Below are 16985 nucleotides of genomic sequence, written 5' to 3'. Positions count from 1 at the left end.
AGTTATTGTATGCCATCTACACGCTTGTTACATCAATAATTGAAACGATTAATTAAATCGTTGGTTTACTGAAATGACTAATGTTGTCTATTTACAGTATACAAGTTTGTTTGATTTGCATATATCAAAAAAAAAATGTAATCTGTAACATTTTATTGATAAAAATAAAATCTATGATTTATTTGTTTAAATTGTGAACATTATAAAATTAAAACAACTTGCTTAAGTCAATGTATTCGGCAAATGTCTCCTGATTTCGCATTGGATTTTTTTTTAGAAAACAGGTTTCGTTTTGCCAAAATATTGTAGGCCTACGGGCAAAAACTAAGAAAGCATTAACTGCAGAGCAGACTCTTTGTCACAGACATTCCTTGAGCCGCTACTACAGAGGACCAAGTCTCAACGATATGACCAATGCAAACGCAACGCTAATCAACAAACAAGGTACCATATGTCTTGAATAAGTTTGAAATAAGTTTATTTGATACTAATAAAAAACAAAAATTAAAAAAAAACATGATTGTTGTGTTTTTTCTCAAAACAAATCATAAACCAATTAATACCAGTGAATTATTTGAGGAGCGTTTTGTGATTGATAAGTTTTGAAACACAGTTTTGCTGTTTTACTATTTAGAAAATTTCAGTGCAACTAAGAGATTTGTCACTTTTAGTGACTTCGCCGGAAATGAGATATCCAGACTGCCACTTTATCTAGGCCAGATCTTTACCAGATCTGGGCCAGATAAAGTGGCTATCTGTATAACTTCTCTTGACCCTTGCTCAAACATTAGGCAATGATGTCTAGGGAATGTTCTTTTGGCTAGCAAGTGGCAGGCTTGATTGATTGAATCTGTATCCTCGGACTGGGAAAGCTTCTTGCAGAGCTTAATCCTGGCAGTTTCACACACTGCAGTGGCTTTTAATCACTGACGCAGGCCCAGTCACCGAGATCGGCATAGTGAAGTTTTAGATTGTTGAAATCTTGTTGCCGAGAATTATTCCATCCATTAGGTGCCGCTGAATGGAGAGCAGTCCTTAACGTGCGTTGCTCAAGCGCACACCCCGAGAGTCGAATCAGCGCCGCTTGATCAAACTTTTTCGTTCCGGAAGTCACGTGCTAACCAACTAAGCTATCGGGGGGGCTAAGGTTAAAAACACCATAGGTTTAAATTGAATAAGGTTTAAAAACTAGGTTTAAAATACCATAGACGCTAAGTGAAGGATCCTTGTTTATTTTTTCATCCTCAATAACATCGAGGAACCAGAGCACAGTTCGAGAGACATCAGAATTTGTTTTTTAATTATAAACCTAGTTCATGCCTATGTCTGTTTGGATTTTCACACGTGTTCTAAGAAAATCAAATTTTACTCTTGGCTAGTTTTTAGTGCGCAATTGTCACACCACAAATATAACTACTACACAACCGGCTTTGACTGAAAGTAATTTTCTAGACCACAATGTCAAAGAAGCAAACTGCTCTGTCCCAGACGTCGCTATAACATCTTCATCTCTTCTTCAATCAACTCCTGCACGTAAGGAAGTGATCTCTGGAGATGATAGCTCTTCTTCGCACCGTCCTTTGAAGAAATCCAAGTTGAACGTTCCAGTAAAGTCAACCTTTTCCAAAAAACACAAAAAGCCTTTTTCCACATTTTTGGGAAGTAGTGACAGTGTCTCCACAACGAATAGCACAAAATCATCTTTCAACCACAAACGAATGGTGATCAAGAAACGGATTCCAATCATCAGCAAGCAGAAAAAAACAAGCACACCAAAAAAATCGTCAGAAAGCACAAATATAGAGCAAACTGCTCTTTAGAAGTCTTTTGTCTATTGCTCTGAAGCAGAAAACATCAATGTTAGTGCATTGTCATTTGTCTTCAAAATAAAAAGAATTTAATCTTACTTTGTTTCTGTAGTATTTATGTTTTACGTTGAATCATCTTGACATGATGTGAAAAGCTCCTTTTTTAGTGTTGACGTTATTGAGTTTGCTGCATCTTGTCCTCATTTTATTCTTGGTTCTTCAATAGTTTCAAGTTTTATCTGTGTTCAAACAGCCACTTTCATTTTGTTTTACATTTTCTTTTTACTTGAGTTTTTGTTTGTACGACAGTTTATTGCAAGTACCGTATTTGCATTGACAAACGTTAATAAAAGTAATCGAGTTTTGTTGAAGTATGTTATTGAAATAACTTACAGTATATAGCACATGAGCAATGAGCATAAGCTGTATAAACGAGAAAGCTGTTTGTATCAATTCTGAGGTTATTCATCTAAATTAATTATTGATAAAGGTGATTGTAAAAACTTGCAATGTCTATAAACAATTCTTTTCTTGCTAGTAGTGACGTAGAGAAAGAAAATTTGTAGAAGAACTAAAGCAACTGTTGGGAAGGGACAATTATCCTTATGTTTGAAATAAAGAGTTTGAAAGTACAGCAAATATTTATGAAACGTCATTAAATATGCAATACAATGCCATTTGTCGTCGTCGTCGTGTGAGCCTCTGGGGCAAAGGGTCTATCCTATTACCATCTCACATTCACAATGTTTCTGAACTAAGCCAGAAGGCTAATAGAGAGCTGCCACTTTGATTTCATCATCCAAGACACTCAGACCTTCTACTCCATTAGATGGCTTGAAGATGGTACAATCGGTCATGATGTGGTCTGTGGTCTGTTCCTCAGCACCACATTTACAAGAAGAAGAAGAGACCATTTCTCATTGGTGCATAATTGAGCAGAAAAGCGCGACGGCGGTTGAGGCGTAGCCACGCCTGTGTCTGTAGTATCAGGCCGATGTTGCGGGTGTCGGCGTCAGGGATGAACGAATGGAGTCTGGTGGTAGGTCCACTTGACTTCCATCGAAAATATTTCATTTATGGACCACCAATTCGTCGCATAGTTGTCTTATTTATCAACTTCGTCGATCAGAAGTTGAGCGGCTGGCAAGAACGGATGTGTTAATTCAAGTCGGCAGGGGTGCTCGTTTAGGAGAGCAGAGACCTTGGGGTGAAAAAAGATAATTGTAAACTTTGTCATTAACAGGTTGGTTTGAGTCCATAAGCTTACCATCCCAATGGATGTTGGCAACTGATGGAGGTTTCCAATTTCCTGCAATCCTTTCAGAGATTGTTTGAACTGCTTCAACCCGATATCTCTCAGTGGTAGTGCAACTTAAGTTTACTTTTGACATATCACCATCTGCTGTATCGATGACTGCATGCAACACAGCAGAAGCAGCAGAAGAAAATTGTTGAAACTTTGCCGCTTTGTGAAATTTGTTGTATTTTGTTATATCCCGTGGTGGCTAACTGCTCCTGAACCATTAACTGCTCCAAAAAATGACCAATTGTTCATTCACTCCATCCTTAATTATCAAGCCATTGATGGTGCCATTGCGGGTGTAGCTCTGAAAATTTTTGGAAAACATACGTGGTATCTGACAGAAGAGCTTGTACCGTTGGCTTTTTTGAGTCAGAGTGTGAAAACTTCAACCAAAGAACTGATGGCACAAAAAATGATCTTAGTTAAAAATGACGGTGTGTGCACAAAAAGGTTTGGCTCTGGATTTGGAAAACCTTGTTTCCATGAACTCCCAGCAGACACATCCAGGGATCTCCAGGACTATATTGGAGAAGACTCTTAGTCATTTTTTAAAATCTTGAAAATTGACTCAGCATTTTTAAGTGAACCTATCGAAAGCTGGGATGACAATGAGACTTACAAAATTGCAAAAACAATTGTGAATAACATCAGTGTGGTTAATGACACAGCAGAGCGAGGAGTCAAACTGGTCCAGGATTTTCATGGGACTGCTCTCAAGGAAGAACGATACCAAAACATTTTACAAGTAGTAGAGAATTCCCGAAAAAAATTACCAAACCAAAGAAATAGGAAAATAGATCCAGCGTCATGGTATCTGACAATCTAATTGCGAGTTTACTGTTTCATTACCTGTGTGACCTTTATGATGTGAAATTCACAATTATACTAGATGTTGCACTGTTCTTTCTTTGTTTGTTTTCAATGATATACATCTCAATGAGTTGCATTTGTTGAAACTTTGCATATTTGAAGTCAAGTCCAAGCGGTTACGTTAGCTTAAACTTATGAAAAGCAGGTTTTCTGCCACCTAGTGGCTAGAATCTTTAAAACTAGCAGCAAAAATAAACCCACCACCCTTGAAAATGGGGGGTTAGACACCAGTTTTGCTTCAATTGGATGAACATTTAAGGAGATAATTGTTGTTATGTTTTGGCCACTAGAGGCAGTATTGCGCTAGGGGAGAGTACAAAACTGCCCATATTTCTGCTTCCCATTGGCCAATTCAGTTAATTTTTTTTAAATTATGCAGAATGAAGAGGGGTATGTTTCCAAAGTAAATATGCAGTTGCATCTTGTAAGCATCTCCATCTAGTGGCAATAATGTGAAGAAAATGCCGTTAGTCCCCTCAGAAAATGGCCGGGTGGAGGGGTTAAACTTTGTCCAATCAAAATGAAACTTTTCAAAAGTTGTTTTCTAAGATAACCTCATAAGCAAAAAAAAGTCCAGGCTTTTTGCTAAAGGTCGGGGGGCAAATGGTGCACTCTAACGAATATAGCGATATTGTCAGGTATCATCTTGGAATATGCTTAATATAACAAAAACGGTCAGGCTAGTGCAAGTAAGAGGTTTATTTTTGAAATCTACACAAAATTTCAGTTTAGAAACACTTGTCAATCCTTACTGACCCTGACAGTCAAAATAAATCGACCTGGCTCCTGCTCTATTGGGGTTTATCCGTCCCCGGGTTTATCAAAGCAATTGACATTGAAAAAAATGACGCGCGTGTAGTAATGCTTTTTAGTGGTTTAACGTCATTACAAATACTTGATGATTACCTACAAGCTTTTAAGATTCCTAAATCCTAATTGTCCACTTAGTGGTCGCTCCGGTATTTGTGTCCATCTCAAGATCTCAAGTAGAGAATATCTTTATCTGCTTGACTTCTTGCTTTGAAGTTACTTGTACAAAGTTAAGTGGATTGCTCAAGCTGGTGTACCAGGGACTTAGCCACGAAGGAGATTTTGGGAGCAATTTCTTTCCCAAAGTTGTATCTTGCTCTGTTGAAGTATGTCTGTAATACTATTTTAATCAATAACTTACAGCAAGAAACATCTCAGGAATAAAATAGAATGCTTTTAATATGAATATTGTATACTATTTCTATTGGCGATTTGGGCATTTAAAATCATAGTAATACGTAGAGAAATCATAAAAATGTTTTACCAACAAACAACACGAAAATGTAAATTGAAATGGTTATAAAATATGAATAATGGCAAATTTTCTGAGGCATTAGATCCTTGCAACAATTCCGAAAGTTTTGTCGCGTTTAAACCTGGCAATGGCACATCAAAAGAATAGATTTCTTTGTTTGCATTTCTACATTCCAAATGGTGCTGTCATGAATAATTTACGGTCTATTTAATAAAAGAAAAGTTTTTAAAGGCAACAATGCCTGCCTTCATGACAACAATGCAACTTTTATTGCTACTAAACGTAAAAGTAACGTAAAATAACAAAAAATTCAGCTGAAATTAAATTCATTGGCCATATAATGGAACACTTGTGACTACCGCGAGGCTGCAGAGTTCGCAAGACTCTGTGTAACAGTAGCGGTCACCATGGCATCTTTACAAGACAGACCTTTATATTGTGTCGTCATTGTTGGTATTGTTGTCAAACAATAAAAGGAGGGTTTTAACTTTGTATAGGCTTGTTGTATTGCCGTTATAGATTAAATTTATGTGGTTCAGAAAAGGCGTGTACTGTACAGAAAAGAAATGTATCTTTAGAAGGAAAAGCAAAAGGCAATTAAGTGTCTGGTGAGTTACAGTAAGTACAGGTTCAACTAATGAGCTTTCATAAACTTAGAATTTTTAGTGCAGGGAAGATAGATAAAACGGCAGTCTTTAGGATGGCACTGAACTAATCAAGAAAAACTTCAATCAATTTCAGCATTTGTGTTGCTGTAGTTTGGCATTGGGTCTCTATTTGTGCAGCGCTTTAAATATATTCTTTGGTAGCGTTTGCTTTGTCCTGTTCGTATTAACAGTAGGCTAGTGGATAATATGTACTTTCCTTCAGTTTTATGGGATAAAATTACTTTCAGATTTCTATAGCTGAAAGCATTCCAATATCTGGAGCTATTTCTATCATGTTTATGAGCCAACTTGTGAGGTGATCACAAGCTGATACGTGTTATCAACTTAAGGAAGTACTTACAGAAAGAGAACTGTTTTAAGGAGGTACTCATAATAAACAATAGTAAAGTTGATTTATTTTACAATCACTTTGTTTGTTATGCGACTGACATTATTTTCACTTTTGTGTCATCAATGTACGCCCCGTTAGCTCGGTGGTTACTCGCCTAACTCAAGATCAAGCGCCGCTGGTCGGCTCTCGGGGTGTGCGCTTGAGCAACGCACGTTAAGAACTACTCTCCATTTAGCGGCATTTAATGGACGGAATAATTCCCCGACAACAACACTTCAACAATGGGGAACTTTACTCTGTCAATCTCGGTGACCGACCTTGTGTCAGTGGTTCAAAGCCTCCACAAGTGTGTGAAATCGCCAGGATTCCCCTCTCAAAGAAGTTTTCCCAGTCCAAAGATGAACATCAAATCAATCAATATTTAGGATGTGACCTCATTATTACTTTGACATTAGTATGTATTTACTGCACTGTTCATGTAAGGCCACGAACTAGCCAATTACGTTTAAAATCTGTTGTGTGACCTGGTCTGCAACGGAACAGGAACCTGCAGGAATTAGACGAAGACATCTTTCAATTGGCCACTTCTAACAACACGTAACTGCACACTCAATAAAAATTATAATCGATTTTTCGATAGCCCTTCGTTTTCGTGGTAATTATCCAAACAAAGTTATTGGCCTGTTCTTACCATATCACTGCACTGCGTGAAGTACAACGTCTCGTTTTCTTTTATATCCACTTTTCTTCTACTTTCCCTATTTTTTATTACAGAAGGCTGCAACGTCTGAACATTGCCATGAGAACTAGCAAATAATAATTTTTGACATTTAAATGGTATCTTCTATTTATTTATTTATTATTCATATGCTTATTCTTTTAAAATAGTAGATTGAACGTTCTTTTTCAGCCTAATGCTGTGGGTTCGCTGTAGTGATAGCGGTTTTTCGCGAGCTTTTAGAGCACAGTTCCCGGGTCATGTGCAAATAACGTGTGAGGTTGGAGACAGAGTGTCGCTACTTTATGAGAGCCCTTAAATAGGGCTTGGGCTTATAGCATGACAAAGAACGTAAAATTTGTACTTGTGAAATAATTAACGACCATGTACTAAAGTGGGCCTACCACAACTTTTTACACAACCACAACACAACGTTTTCAACTATTTCAAGGTTTTGCAATCCTTTTCCGTTTTATATAAGTCATTGATATTTATTAATTAAAAAGGGGTTTGACACATTTAACCTTAAATAAACGTAAAGTTTGTTAAAGGATCCACGTAAAGCAGATACTTATGCGTCGAAAATTTAAGAAAAAAAAAATACGTTGAATACTTTAACATATTAACGTCCACCTTGTAGAGTACAAGTCAATTCAAAGAGAAACAAGAATTTATTAGCTAAACTTCCATTTGTACTCTACAAGGTGGACGTTAATACGTTAAAGTATTTAACCTATTAATATTTATGTTTGTTATCCGAGACACGTTAATGGTGAAGTATGAAATGATATGATATTACCACTGAAATTCATCATGACTTTCTTTTTAAGGATTAAATTTTATCATAAAATTTGCATTTGCATTTGATCGGTTGTCAATGGGCCTTGTTTTTACTGATGCAATGTACGTTTTGTAGCTTACGGTTTCACATAAAGGTAGTTTACAACACGCTTGAGTATGACTGCTAATAGCTTATTCAAGAACATTCTCAGCATGTCCGACACAGAAGATTGTGAGCTATCGCTTGTTAATATGCTCCGAGACCTTGTCCAAATCAGCGGGAAGTTGAAAGACGGGATACAACTCGCCATTGAGAAAGATGTCGCTACAAAGGCTAAGAGAGCGGAACAGGGGGAATCAAGTGACAGTGAAGAAGAAGATGAGGATGAGGAAGATGATGAGGAAGACCCAGAAGAAAGTGAATTCGATGAAGAATACGATGAATTTGATGGAGACAGCAAAAGAGAAGTAAATAGCTTTCAGCGATGGAAAAAAAATTCACGAAAGTTTGCAATCCACACATTATAATCTTAAAATAGTTTTTTAGTATTTAATTTCTGAAAAAAAAATTTGATACTTGCATATACGACTGCAGTATGAATATGATTTTGAAATTATGTCAACGTTTAAGAACAAATTATTTTGCAAATTTTGTCACTGCAAAGTTAACGTGACAAAAAAGGGTTTTTAAAAAAATGCAAATCACGTACATCAATTTGTTTAGCCTACCAACAAACTTTAACCCGAAAAGATGCTTTGACCATTTAACTGCACAATTTTAACGCTAATTTAAAATTTCAAAAAGGTGATTAGAGTGGTTTTAACTCAGCTTTACAGTTATATAAAGTAAAAATGATACAAAATGCTGATTGAAAAGCTGGTTAATTCAATTATTATTCTAATTATCTGTAATAAAAACATTCAAAAGATACTTTATTTTAGAAAAAGATAAAAGAAAAGAAGCCACCGAAAACTAAAACCAACTTGGAGCAATTATTGGAATCCTTGCATCTTCACAAGCGTCAAAAGCAAACTTTGCTCATCAAAAAGGCGATTTTGCTGAAGTTGGAAGAAGCTCTATTCGGCAACAATGACATCACAATGACGATTGATTTAAGGTAAGCATCTCAGACAGCAAATCAACTTGTCCATGACTTAAGTCCCATGACTTGCTGTTTGGGACGAAACTGTAGTGAGTGAAATAATTGAACAGTATTATAGCTAAACAAACATTTCAACTTCAGCTCTTCGTAGGACTTGAGTCGTTTCATCACTTTACTTATTTTTAATAATATGTATGTAAGACAAACCGTACATCCTTGCACATCGAGGGCTATATCAGCTATGATACCTACACAGAGAGAGAGATCTCAATTGTTTATTCAAGTTTATATATTTTTGCAAAGGGCAGGGTTTACCCGGTGCTGTCTTCTTCGATTGATGGTCATTTGAAGGTGCTACGAAAAACTTTTTGGCATTTAGGTCGCTGCCAAGTACGCGTTGGATTTTGGAAACTTACAGTTGGCTAAAGCAATACAATCAATATGTCATGCCAATGAGGCCATCCGTTCTCATTCGGCATTTTCTATATTTTTAATGGTTTCTACTCGTACATTAAGAAAAGGCTACTTTTTCAGTTTAAACTTAGGTTAAAACCCAAGCAAAAACCATAAAACCCATATAACAAAGTACCCCATATAAAATAACCAACGAAAAAAATTAAAAAAGCTAAAATTTACATCTTTAATGATGAGTTGTATGGGAAAGCTAAAATATTGCTCCACAGACAAAATAATTTTCGATTTCTGATTAAAAAACTTTTATTTTGGCAGGAAAATTGGAGAGGAAGAAAAAGACGGAAAATTGGAAGAAATCCTCGCCTGCAAAGATCTTACCCGTTATATACCTAAGTCTGTAACGGAAAATGGAACTTCTATGGAATTCGCGGAAAAGGCAGCCTTAAGAGAAATAGTTAGTATTGCTGAAGGACCTCCTGATATCTTAAAGCCATTTCGATCAAAGACTCCAAAGAAAATTGCAGTTAATCTAATAAAGCAGCAATACAACATAAGGTATGAATATTAGTGTATCGATCAAAGTGCCTTTGTGTTTGACTAATCTGATTTTTATCAAATGACACCAAAACAGTCAACGCGCAAGTTCGCAAACGAATAAAAATGCTCTCTTGGATGGCAATAAAACCGTAGTTATTCAATTTCATCGGTACTAACACTCTTGTTACTGAAACTCTGCTTACCAGTCAGTATTTGTATGTTTTCAGGTGGAATACCCAGAGTGGTGAATATAAACCTTTCGATTTCTTCTTTTTACCGAAACAGTTTGCTAAAGGGGTAGTTCGTAAGATGCACATACAAACAGAATTGTTCGAGCAGAAGGCTGATATAGTTGACTTGCAACATAGGTTAAATCCCACAGGACACGTCGTTCCAGAAGACTTTTGCCCTGAAAACGTTTTCGTCAAGAAAGATCCATATCGGAAAGACAGTGATAGCGATACATCCATTCCGATTCGCGCACGTGACGAGCCCAAGTTCTCGTGGCAAAAGTGGGGTATTCAAACGTCAGTTTGCAGTGAGTTAGGTTTTGAATTTCCAGCTGAACTCAAGTGGATTGACCCAAAAGTAAAAACTTTGATCAAAAAACTAAGCCATCCCTTATCAGATGACTTTAATCCAGAATCAACAAAAAATCTCATGTATCTTATTGTGGTAAATGAAACAGTGTCAACAATACTTCCTGACGTTGGAAACCGCAGTCAAGTTTATGTTGGTGCTGCAGACGATGGATTACTTCATCGATTTTTAGATGAAAATGAAGGACACTGCTCCAAGTTGAAAAAGTTGTATGAAGACTTTAGTTCAATGGAGACCTTCACTCCAAACTCAACGGCTTTGCTCGTAGAACTTCGTATTCTACTTGCTCTAGCACGAAGAGAACAGTTTGCCGTATTTGCAATTCAAGATTTTGATGAGCCAAGAACTTTGGGACGTGAACTTCACGATCTAATCATCCAAGCTTTGTACTTGGCAAACAACGAGATTTGGGGTCCAGCTGTGAATATGAGATTCGGCTTGAACGTCAAAGAAGAGTTGAAAAAACGAAAGAAGTACTTGCCGGATCATTTTCCAGGTTCGCGCAGAAGAAAGAAGAAGTAATTACTCAACCATCAACGTTTAGTCGTTAGTGAAGATGTTGAGTTGTTGATATCGAAATTATGTTGTGACCTTGAAACTTCAGCACACGCATATCTTAAATAACTAAAACAACATTCCATGTTGCATGTTCTGCTATGCTTATGTAAATGACGACATTAGTCAAACTGTCAGCACTTATCATCACGTGTTCTACTCGTCATTTTAATCAATACATTCCCCTTGTGTTAGCTGAGAACACAATGAAAAAGGTGTTTTTGTCACAATTTTATGCTTTTTAGTTTGTTTTCATACATACGTTTTTTGCTGCATGTCATGCTGACAAATCTTTGCATTGCACTTATTTCAATCAGTAAAATGGTATTATTAAGCAAGAACTACTATTAAGCAAGAACTCTTGGCTAAGAGACAGAGGTCTATTGTTCATTTATAAAAAGTTGTAATCAACTACCATGCTTTCTTGTTTTTAATAAGGCCTTTTGTCGTTCAGAGCTTTTCAATTACTGACGTAGGCAAAACATGGTGCTTGGTAGAAGACGAATCCCCACAAGAGATCAGTGACGAATTATCGTCTGTTAACTTTATGGTGTTGTTGCTTTTCGAATCTCTTGTGCTGCTCATTTTGTGTATGCCTATGAGGTCAATGGCTTTCGATTGGTCAGCAACTGTGAAACTCTTTATTGTCACATGATGCCATTAGAAGGCTGTTGTTGTGTGTGCTGTCTAAACACATTGTAGCCTACCTTTTGTTAGTGGTTGGTTGAAAGATTGGTGCTAATATCAGTGAAAGCAGGGGCCTTCGTTTCTTTACCCTTCCCCGTATGACTCATGTTGTCAGCCTATAACCCAATATGACAATTCTGATACTCTTTTTCTACTAAAAGAATCATAAGACATTTAAACAACGCCGAATACCACAAAATTAAATGTAGGTAAAGCTTTCACAATGTCAAAGGATTATACATAACGCTAGTGTCTTATTCTCAGGGCCGTTTAGAGGCTAATTTGGGCCCGGTACCAATGAGATCCTCAGGCCTTAAACCAAGACACTTCCAAAGTTTAAGTGCCCCTAAAGTTATTCCGGGTCTAAAAGCAGCCCCTAGATTCTAAAGGATACTTTTATGTGGTTCTAGGGTCTAGAACCTCTGTCAACTCTACTGTGTCCACCCTTCCACAAAGTATTGTTTTATCGATTGATTTGAAATCATTGTGAAATGGGACAACGTGTATGATGATCTTCTGTGGTTAATGACAGAGATGAAACCCTAGTAGCAAATGACGTATTTTTTCATTGGATCAACGTCTGTAGACGACTGCAACCTTTATTTGAAAATACATGAAGATGTAATGCAATGAAGTTTTGTCACCTGCGTAGTCGAGTAGTGCAGGCGTCAAACTATTCGAGAGTTGAAGGGCCTTGGTTTGCTTTCCATCGAAAGCTCCTGGCTGTGTCTTGGCAAGAAGCTCCATGACGTATATAAAGGTAGGCACAAAGATTGATTAATTTATTATTCTGTTCTGCCTTTACTTCTACTGTGACTTAAATCTCACTCCTAAGCAACTACAGTACTGTATGTCAGGCCTAGCCAAACTGCTGCTCGCGAGCTACATAAGCTACGTCTCTTTTCCCGCTTTTATGCGGCTGTCACGCCGCACACATAGTGTAATAGTGCATGAAATAATTTATGGACAACAACAGCAAGCGGACACTCTGGCAGGGCCTGTATCACTGACTTATAATTTTAATAGTAAACTATGCAAAACTATCAAGCATCCAAAAAGAGTTTTTCAGTCTGTTATAAATAAAATTTTCCCGCTTTTCAAAGTTAAGCAGCAAAGTTTTCACTCTCCAGGTCCAAATCTAAAAACTAGATTGGTGATAAATTGAGACCTGGAGACAAATTAACTTCACTTCAGCAGCACATGACTTCTTTTTTTTTTCTTTCGTTTTTACTGAACATCGGCCTATCTTGTTTCAACATAATTTTCCGATGCTTGACATTTGTCACATTAAGAACTGGGAAGCAGCTGACTAGGTAACTGATATAGTTTTTGCTGCATCCTGTCTGTTGTGGTATCTAGATTGCTATGGTGCTACTTTATTCGTAGCCTATAATTGTACCGTAGGCTACTATTCTTGCAACAGACGAAATAAAAGTAAGTTTCCTCTTTCTCTCTCTCAATTCAAGCCAACTTAACAATAAAAATCTACTGTAAACGTTCTCACATGACTGTGTTAGTTCGCATTGAACAAAGCAGCAATACAAAAGTGTAGCGCCCGAGAGCTTTCTCTCTAGCGCCCGAGAGCTTTTCTTCTATCGGACGACGTCCGCTACAAAAGCATTGTTTTTTTTATCAACGCTGATACTGCAGCGTAGAAGAGTCACGGAAAAACCGTAGAGGTAGCCTATCGTTAATTATCTCAACAAAGGTGCACCCACACGAAAGAACTGCACAAGAATTGAAATGTCAGATTAAAAAAAACTGAATCACAAGTTAAAGCAAAGCGCACAGCGGAAACAACAAGAGTGGTGGGAGTACACATCCATCAAGTAGGCTACTCAATGGCCTAGGGCAGTGGTTCCCAACCTTTTTTGGTGTCGGGGCCGAATTTCAAACTTCAGAGTACGTATGGAGCCGCATGAAAACACTCAAGTAATTAACGTGTGCTTTAGCGGATAGCCTATGTGTGCTTTAAGCGTGCTTTGTGCTAATTGGTATTGGTTGCAAATTATTGGGCTTGTCTTTGTGTTGATTTGCCTGTTTTGGGCTTGTTTCTTAGATTCACTTTCTTGTTTTCAAAAAAACAACCTGACATCACTGTGTAAGATGTAAAATGAAAATTTCACTGACAATGCAACCTCTACGACACAACGACAATACAGTTTGTAAACAATTTTGACTTGGCAAACAATTTTGACAAGTCATAAAATAATCGCCCTAGTTATTATAAATAGATTTTTTTATATTTTTTTGTGGGATTTTCAGGGGTCAACGAGAGCCGCAAGAAGGCTAGCTTGGAGCCGCATGCGGCTCTAAGAGCCGCGGTTGGGAATCACTGGCCTAGGGCCTAGGCTACAAGACTGTTTAAGCTTCCGGGTGAAATAAATTGGGTGAGCGTAGTTACCGAAGGAAGGGCGGTCGAAAGAAAAGAACTAGCCACCCTACTCTCGTTAGTGCCGAAGGCTTAATAAGTTATACCAGTAATGAGAACCCTGTCTTCTCATTCCCCGATACTTGGATCAAATATGGGACTCATCTTTCTAGGCTACCTTTACCCCTTTCAACGGCACGCTAAAGGGCGGAATAATTCACAAACAACAACTCTTCAACAATCTAAAGTTTACTCTGTAAATCTCAGTCAAAGGGGGTTACTTGGTTCCACAGTAATAATTCCCACAATCGATACTTTTTGAAATGTTTTCTGTTACTGGTAGGTTATGACATTGTTTGTGGCTAAATTCTTCAAAGTTTAGATTTTTGTTTTGTTTTTCATATCTTTATCCTGCATTGCGGGAAAGCGGACTTGAGCGCTATGCATCGGTGTACGCCTTCCGACGTACACCTGACCCACGCTGCAGCCGACCGCAATGTCTGTTTCCAGCTGTCTTCTCTACTACATCGTCTACATCAGTAGCTTTTATTATCGTGCCCACCTCTAGAAAACGGGTAACAATTCTCTGTCATTCCTATACTTTTAGTGATTTAAGACCTGACTAAATTGGGCTTTCCAAGACAGCTCTCCATTTAGCGGCACCTGGTGGATGGAATAATCCACAGATAACAACACTTCAACACAAACGGAAACTCCACTCTGTATTCTACAAGTATGCAAAACCGCCAGTATTAAGCTATCAAAGAAGCTTTCCCAGTCCGAGGATAAAGATTAAATCAATCAATCAATAGCCTAAGCGGGGACAAAAATCATAGATTTATTTATTAATTTATCTTTGCCCATTATTCCCTCTGAGGATGCGCATTTCCAGATGCTTGAAACGTCAGCAAAGCAATAAAACAATTCGCATGTTTTGCTTTCGCATTCATCAAATGAACGTTGTAGCTATTGACTATTGCTGAAAAAGTTATTTGTGTGTCGCACATTTTTTCGGAGACAAATTTTGCTAGAATTGTCAGATTAAACGAAGTATTATTTATATTTATTAACTAAAAAAGTTTTTAACTTCTTTCAGCAGCATACTTTGCATAAACATGTTAATCTACAAAACAAAGGTTAAAATATTATATGAACCTGAAAAGGAAGCCACTCTCCATACCATTTCATTTTCTAGACTCTAGAGGGCGCAAGCAAACTAATGCGTTACTAGGTTACCCAGACACAGTCATGTGGAACCGAATCGCAAATTTAAGATTATGGTTGTAAATTTTGAGTGCTTTGCCCTCCTCGACTAGAAAAGTAATCTAGGAAATTTTAGAAAAAACGTTGTAGGCATAGTTAGGTTACTGTAGTGTACATTAAACCCAATAACATGTAACTAAAAAGTGGATGATACATAAATTTTTTTTTGGTTAGTTAACTTGTTCCCAAACAAACAGTAGCCTACTGGTAGGTTATCCTCAGTAATAAGTTGAGGTTAGATTGTTAGAAAGTAGAGAAGGGTTTCTTATGAAAAGGAAATTTTTTGAGTGTGATAATACGATGAAATATTAGAATGAACTTCGAAAGTTTATGGTAATGGTTTTCATAGGATGGATGCTTATGAGTTTTTGTTTTGATTTTTAAAATGTTTTTGTAAACTATATTTTATGCATAATATCCCAGTTGTTTTAGGGTCTTAGGCTAGGTTAAATAGTATATTAGAAGAATTTAGTTTACTTCATTATACAGCCATTCCCAGGGATAGGCTATTCTCAAATAAAGCAGGCACTGAAATTCATATTGTAGACAAGAGTTGTTTGTTTGTTTATCTTTATCCTGCATTGCGGGAAAGCGGACTTGAGCGCTATGCATCGGTGTACGCCTTCCGACGTACACCTGACCCATGCTGCAGCCGACGGCAATGTCTGTTTCCGGTTACTCGAAATTGATCACTGGGTAGAGGCAATTATCATAAAGTTTCTTGCCCAGAGAAGCAACAGCAAGTACGGGTGGCTGGAGTCGAACATGCAGGCTCTCGACTGCGAGCCCAACGTGCTAACCATTCAGCCACTGCCGCCGATCAATTACGTGCAATTGTAGTTGAATACAGTTAATTACACATTTTATGTAATTACAGTTGTACAGTACTTGAGACTTTTTGCTATATTTTTTAATTGATAAATGTAATTGTAATAATTTTTGGTTTAAATTAAAATTAAGTTTATAATTACATTTTGGTGTAACTGCAACATCAGCCGCAGCAGAAAGATTTTTTTCAATAGCTGGTTACTTTCATACCCCAAAAAGGAGCTTTTACTGGTGCAGACACTTTTTGCAACTTAATCTTTATCAAAGACAATTATTCTTCTACTGTCTTTGATATTACCAAATTATAAAAATCATCAATCAACATAACTATTGAAACATTTAGTTTTTAGTTGTAATTAATAATTGTAATAATGTGTAATTAATTACATTTGGAAGTAATTATTATAATTGATAATTTTAGCACCAAATAATTGTAATGTAATTAAACTTGAAGCTATGTATTTGATCCAACTCTTCTGTAGAACTTTTTTGGTGATTCTTAATCTGAATAGCTTTTTGGCTGAAATTTGATAACCTCGTATATAATTGAAATAGGTTAATCCACAGAGGGTTAATCAAATAATCATATAACCCATTTGCCAGACGTTTTGATATTATCCGATTGATGAGTTTAGCTAATTTGCTCCAGAAAAAAATGGTTTGTTGTAAATCGGAAGAGTTTATAACGGCTGTATTACACAACACAGTGCATTTTTTTTTTTGCAAACTGCAGCAATCAAACATATTTTTATCTTTACCGATTTCTGTGACATTACAGTGTGAACTTTGACTGCCTGCACCTTTGTTTTAAAGATGCTATTTTTAGCTCTGTTATAGTGTAATTACTTCTTTTGTCTGTTCTTT

The 16985-nt window shown here is 37.0% G+C and overlaps 1 protein-coding gene across 4 annotated transcripts; it reads left to right on the top strand.

Moving 5' to 3' along the window:
- Positions 1-5783: 5783 nt before the first annotated feature.
- Positions 5784-12283, top strand: LOC145778679 (uncharacterized). 4 transcript variants are annotated; one of them, XM_082590225.1, is made up of 6 exons: positions 5784-5884; positions 6162-6297; positions 7965-8231; positions 8706-8881; positions 9596-9835; positions 10045-12283. In XM_082590225.1, the coding sequence occupies exons 3-6, from the start codon at positions 7977-7979 to the stop codon at positions 10937-10939; spliced, it is 1566 nt and encodes a 521-aa protein (XP_082446351.1). In that variant the 5' UTR covers positions 5784-5884; positions 6162-6297; positions 7965-7976; the 3' UTR covers positions 10940-12283. The 4 variants fall into 4 exon arrangements, with proteins under 4 accessions (XP_082446351.1, XP_082446352.1, XP_082446350.1 ...); XM_082590226.1 differs by having other exon boundaries at positions 5786-5874; positions 7976-8231; XM_082590224.1 differs by having other exon boundaries at positions 5786-5874.
- The last annotated feature ends 4702 nt before the right edge of the window (positions 12284-16985 follow it).

This window comes from Aplidium turbinatum, chromosome 10 (assembly GCF_918807975.1).
Source record: "Aplidium turbinatum chromosome 10, kaAplTurb1.1, whole genome shotgun sequence".
NCBI lineage: Eukaryota > Metazoa > Chordata > Ascidiacea > Aplousobranchia > Polyclinidae > Aplidium > Aplidium turbinatum.
Note: the sequence above shows the minus strand (reverse complement) of the source record. Positions and strands in the feature narration are given on the sequence as shown.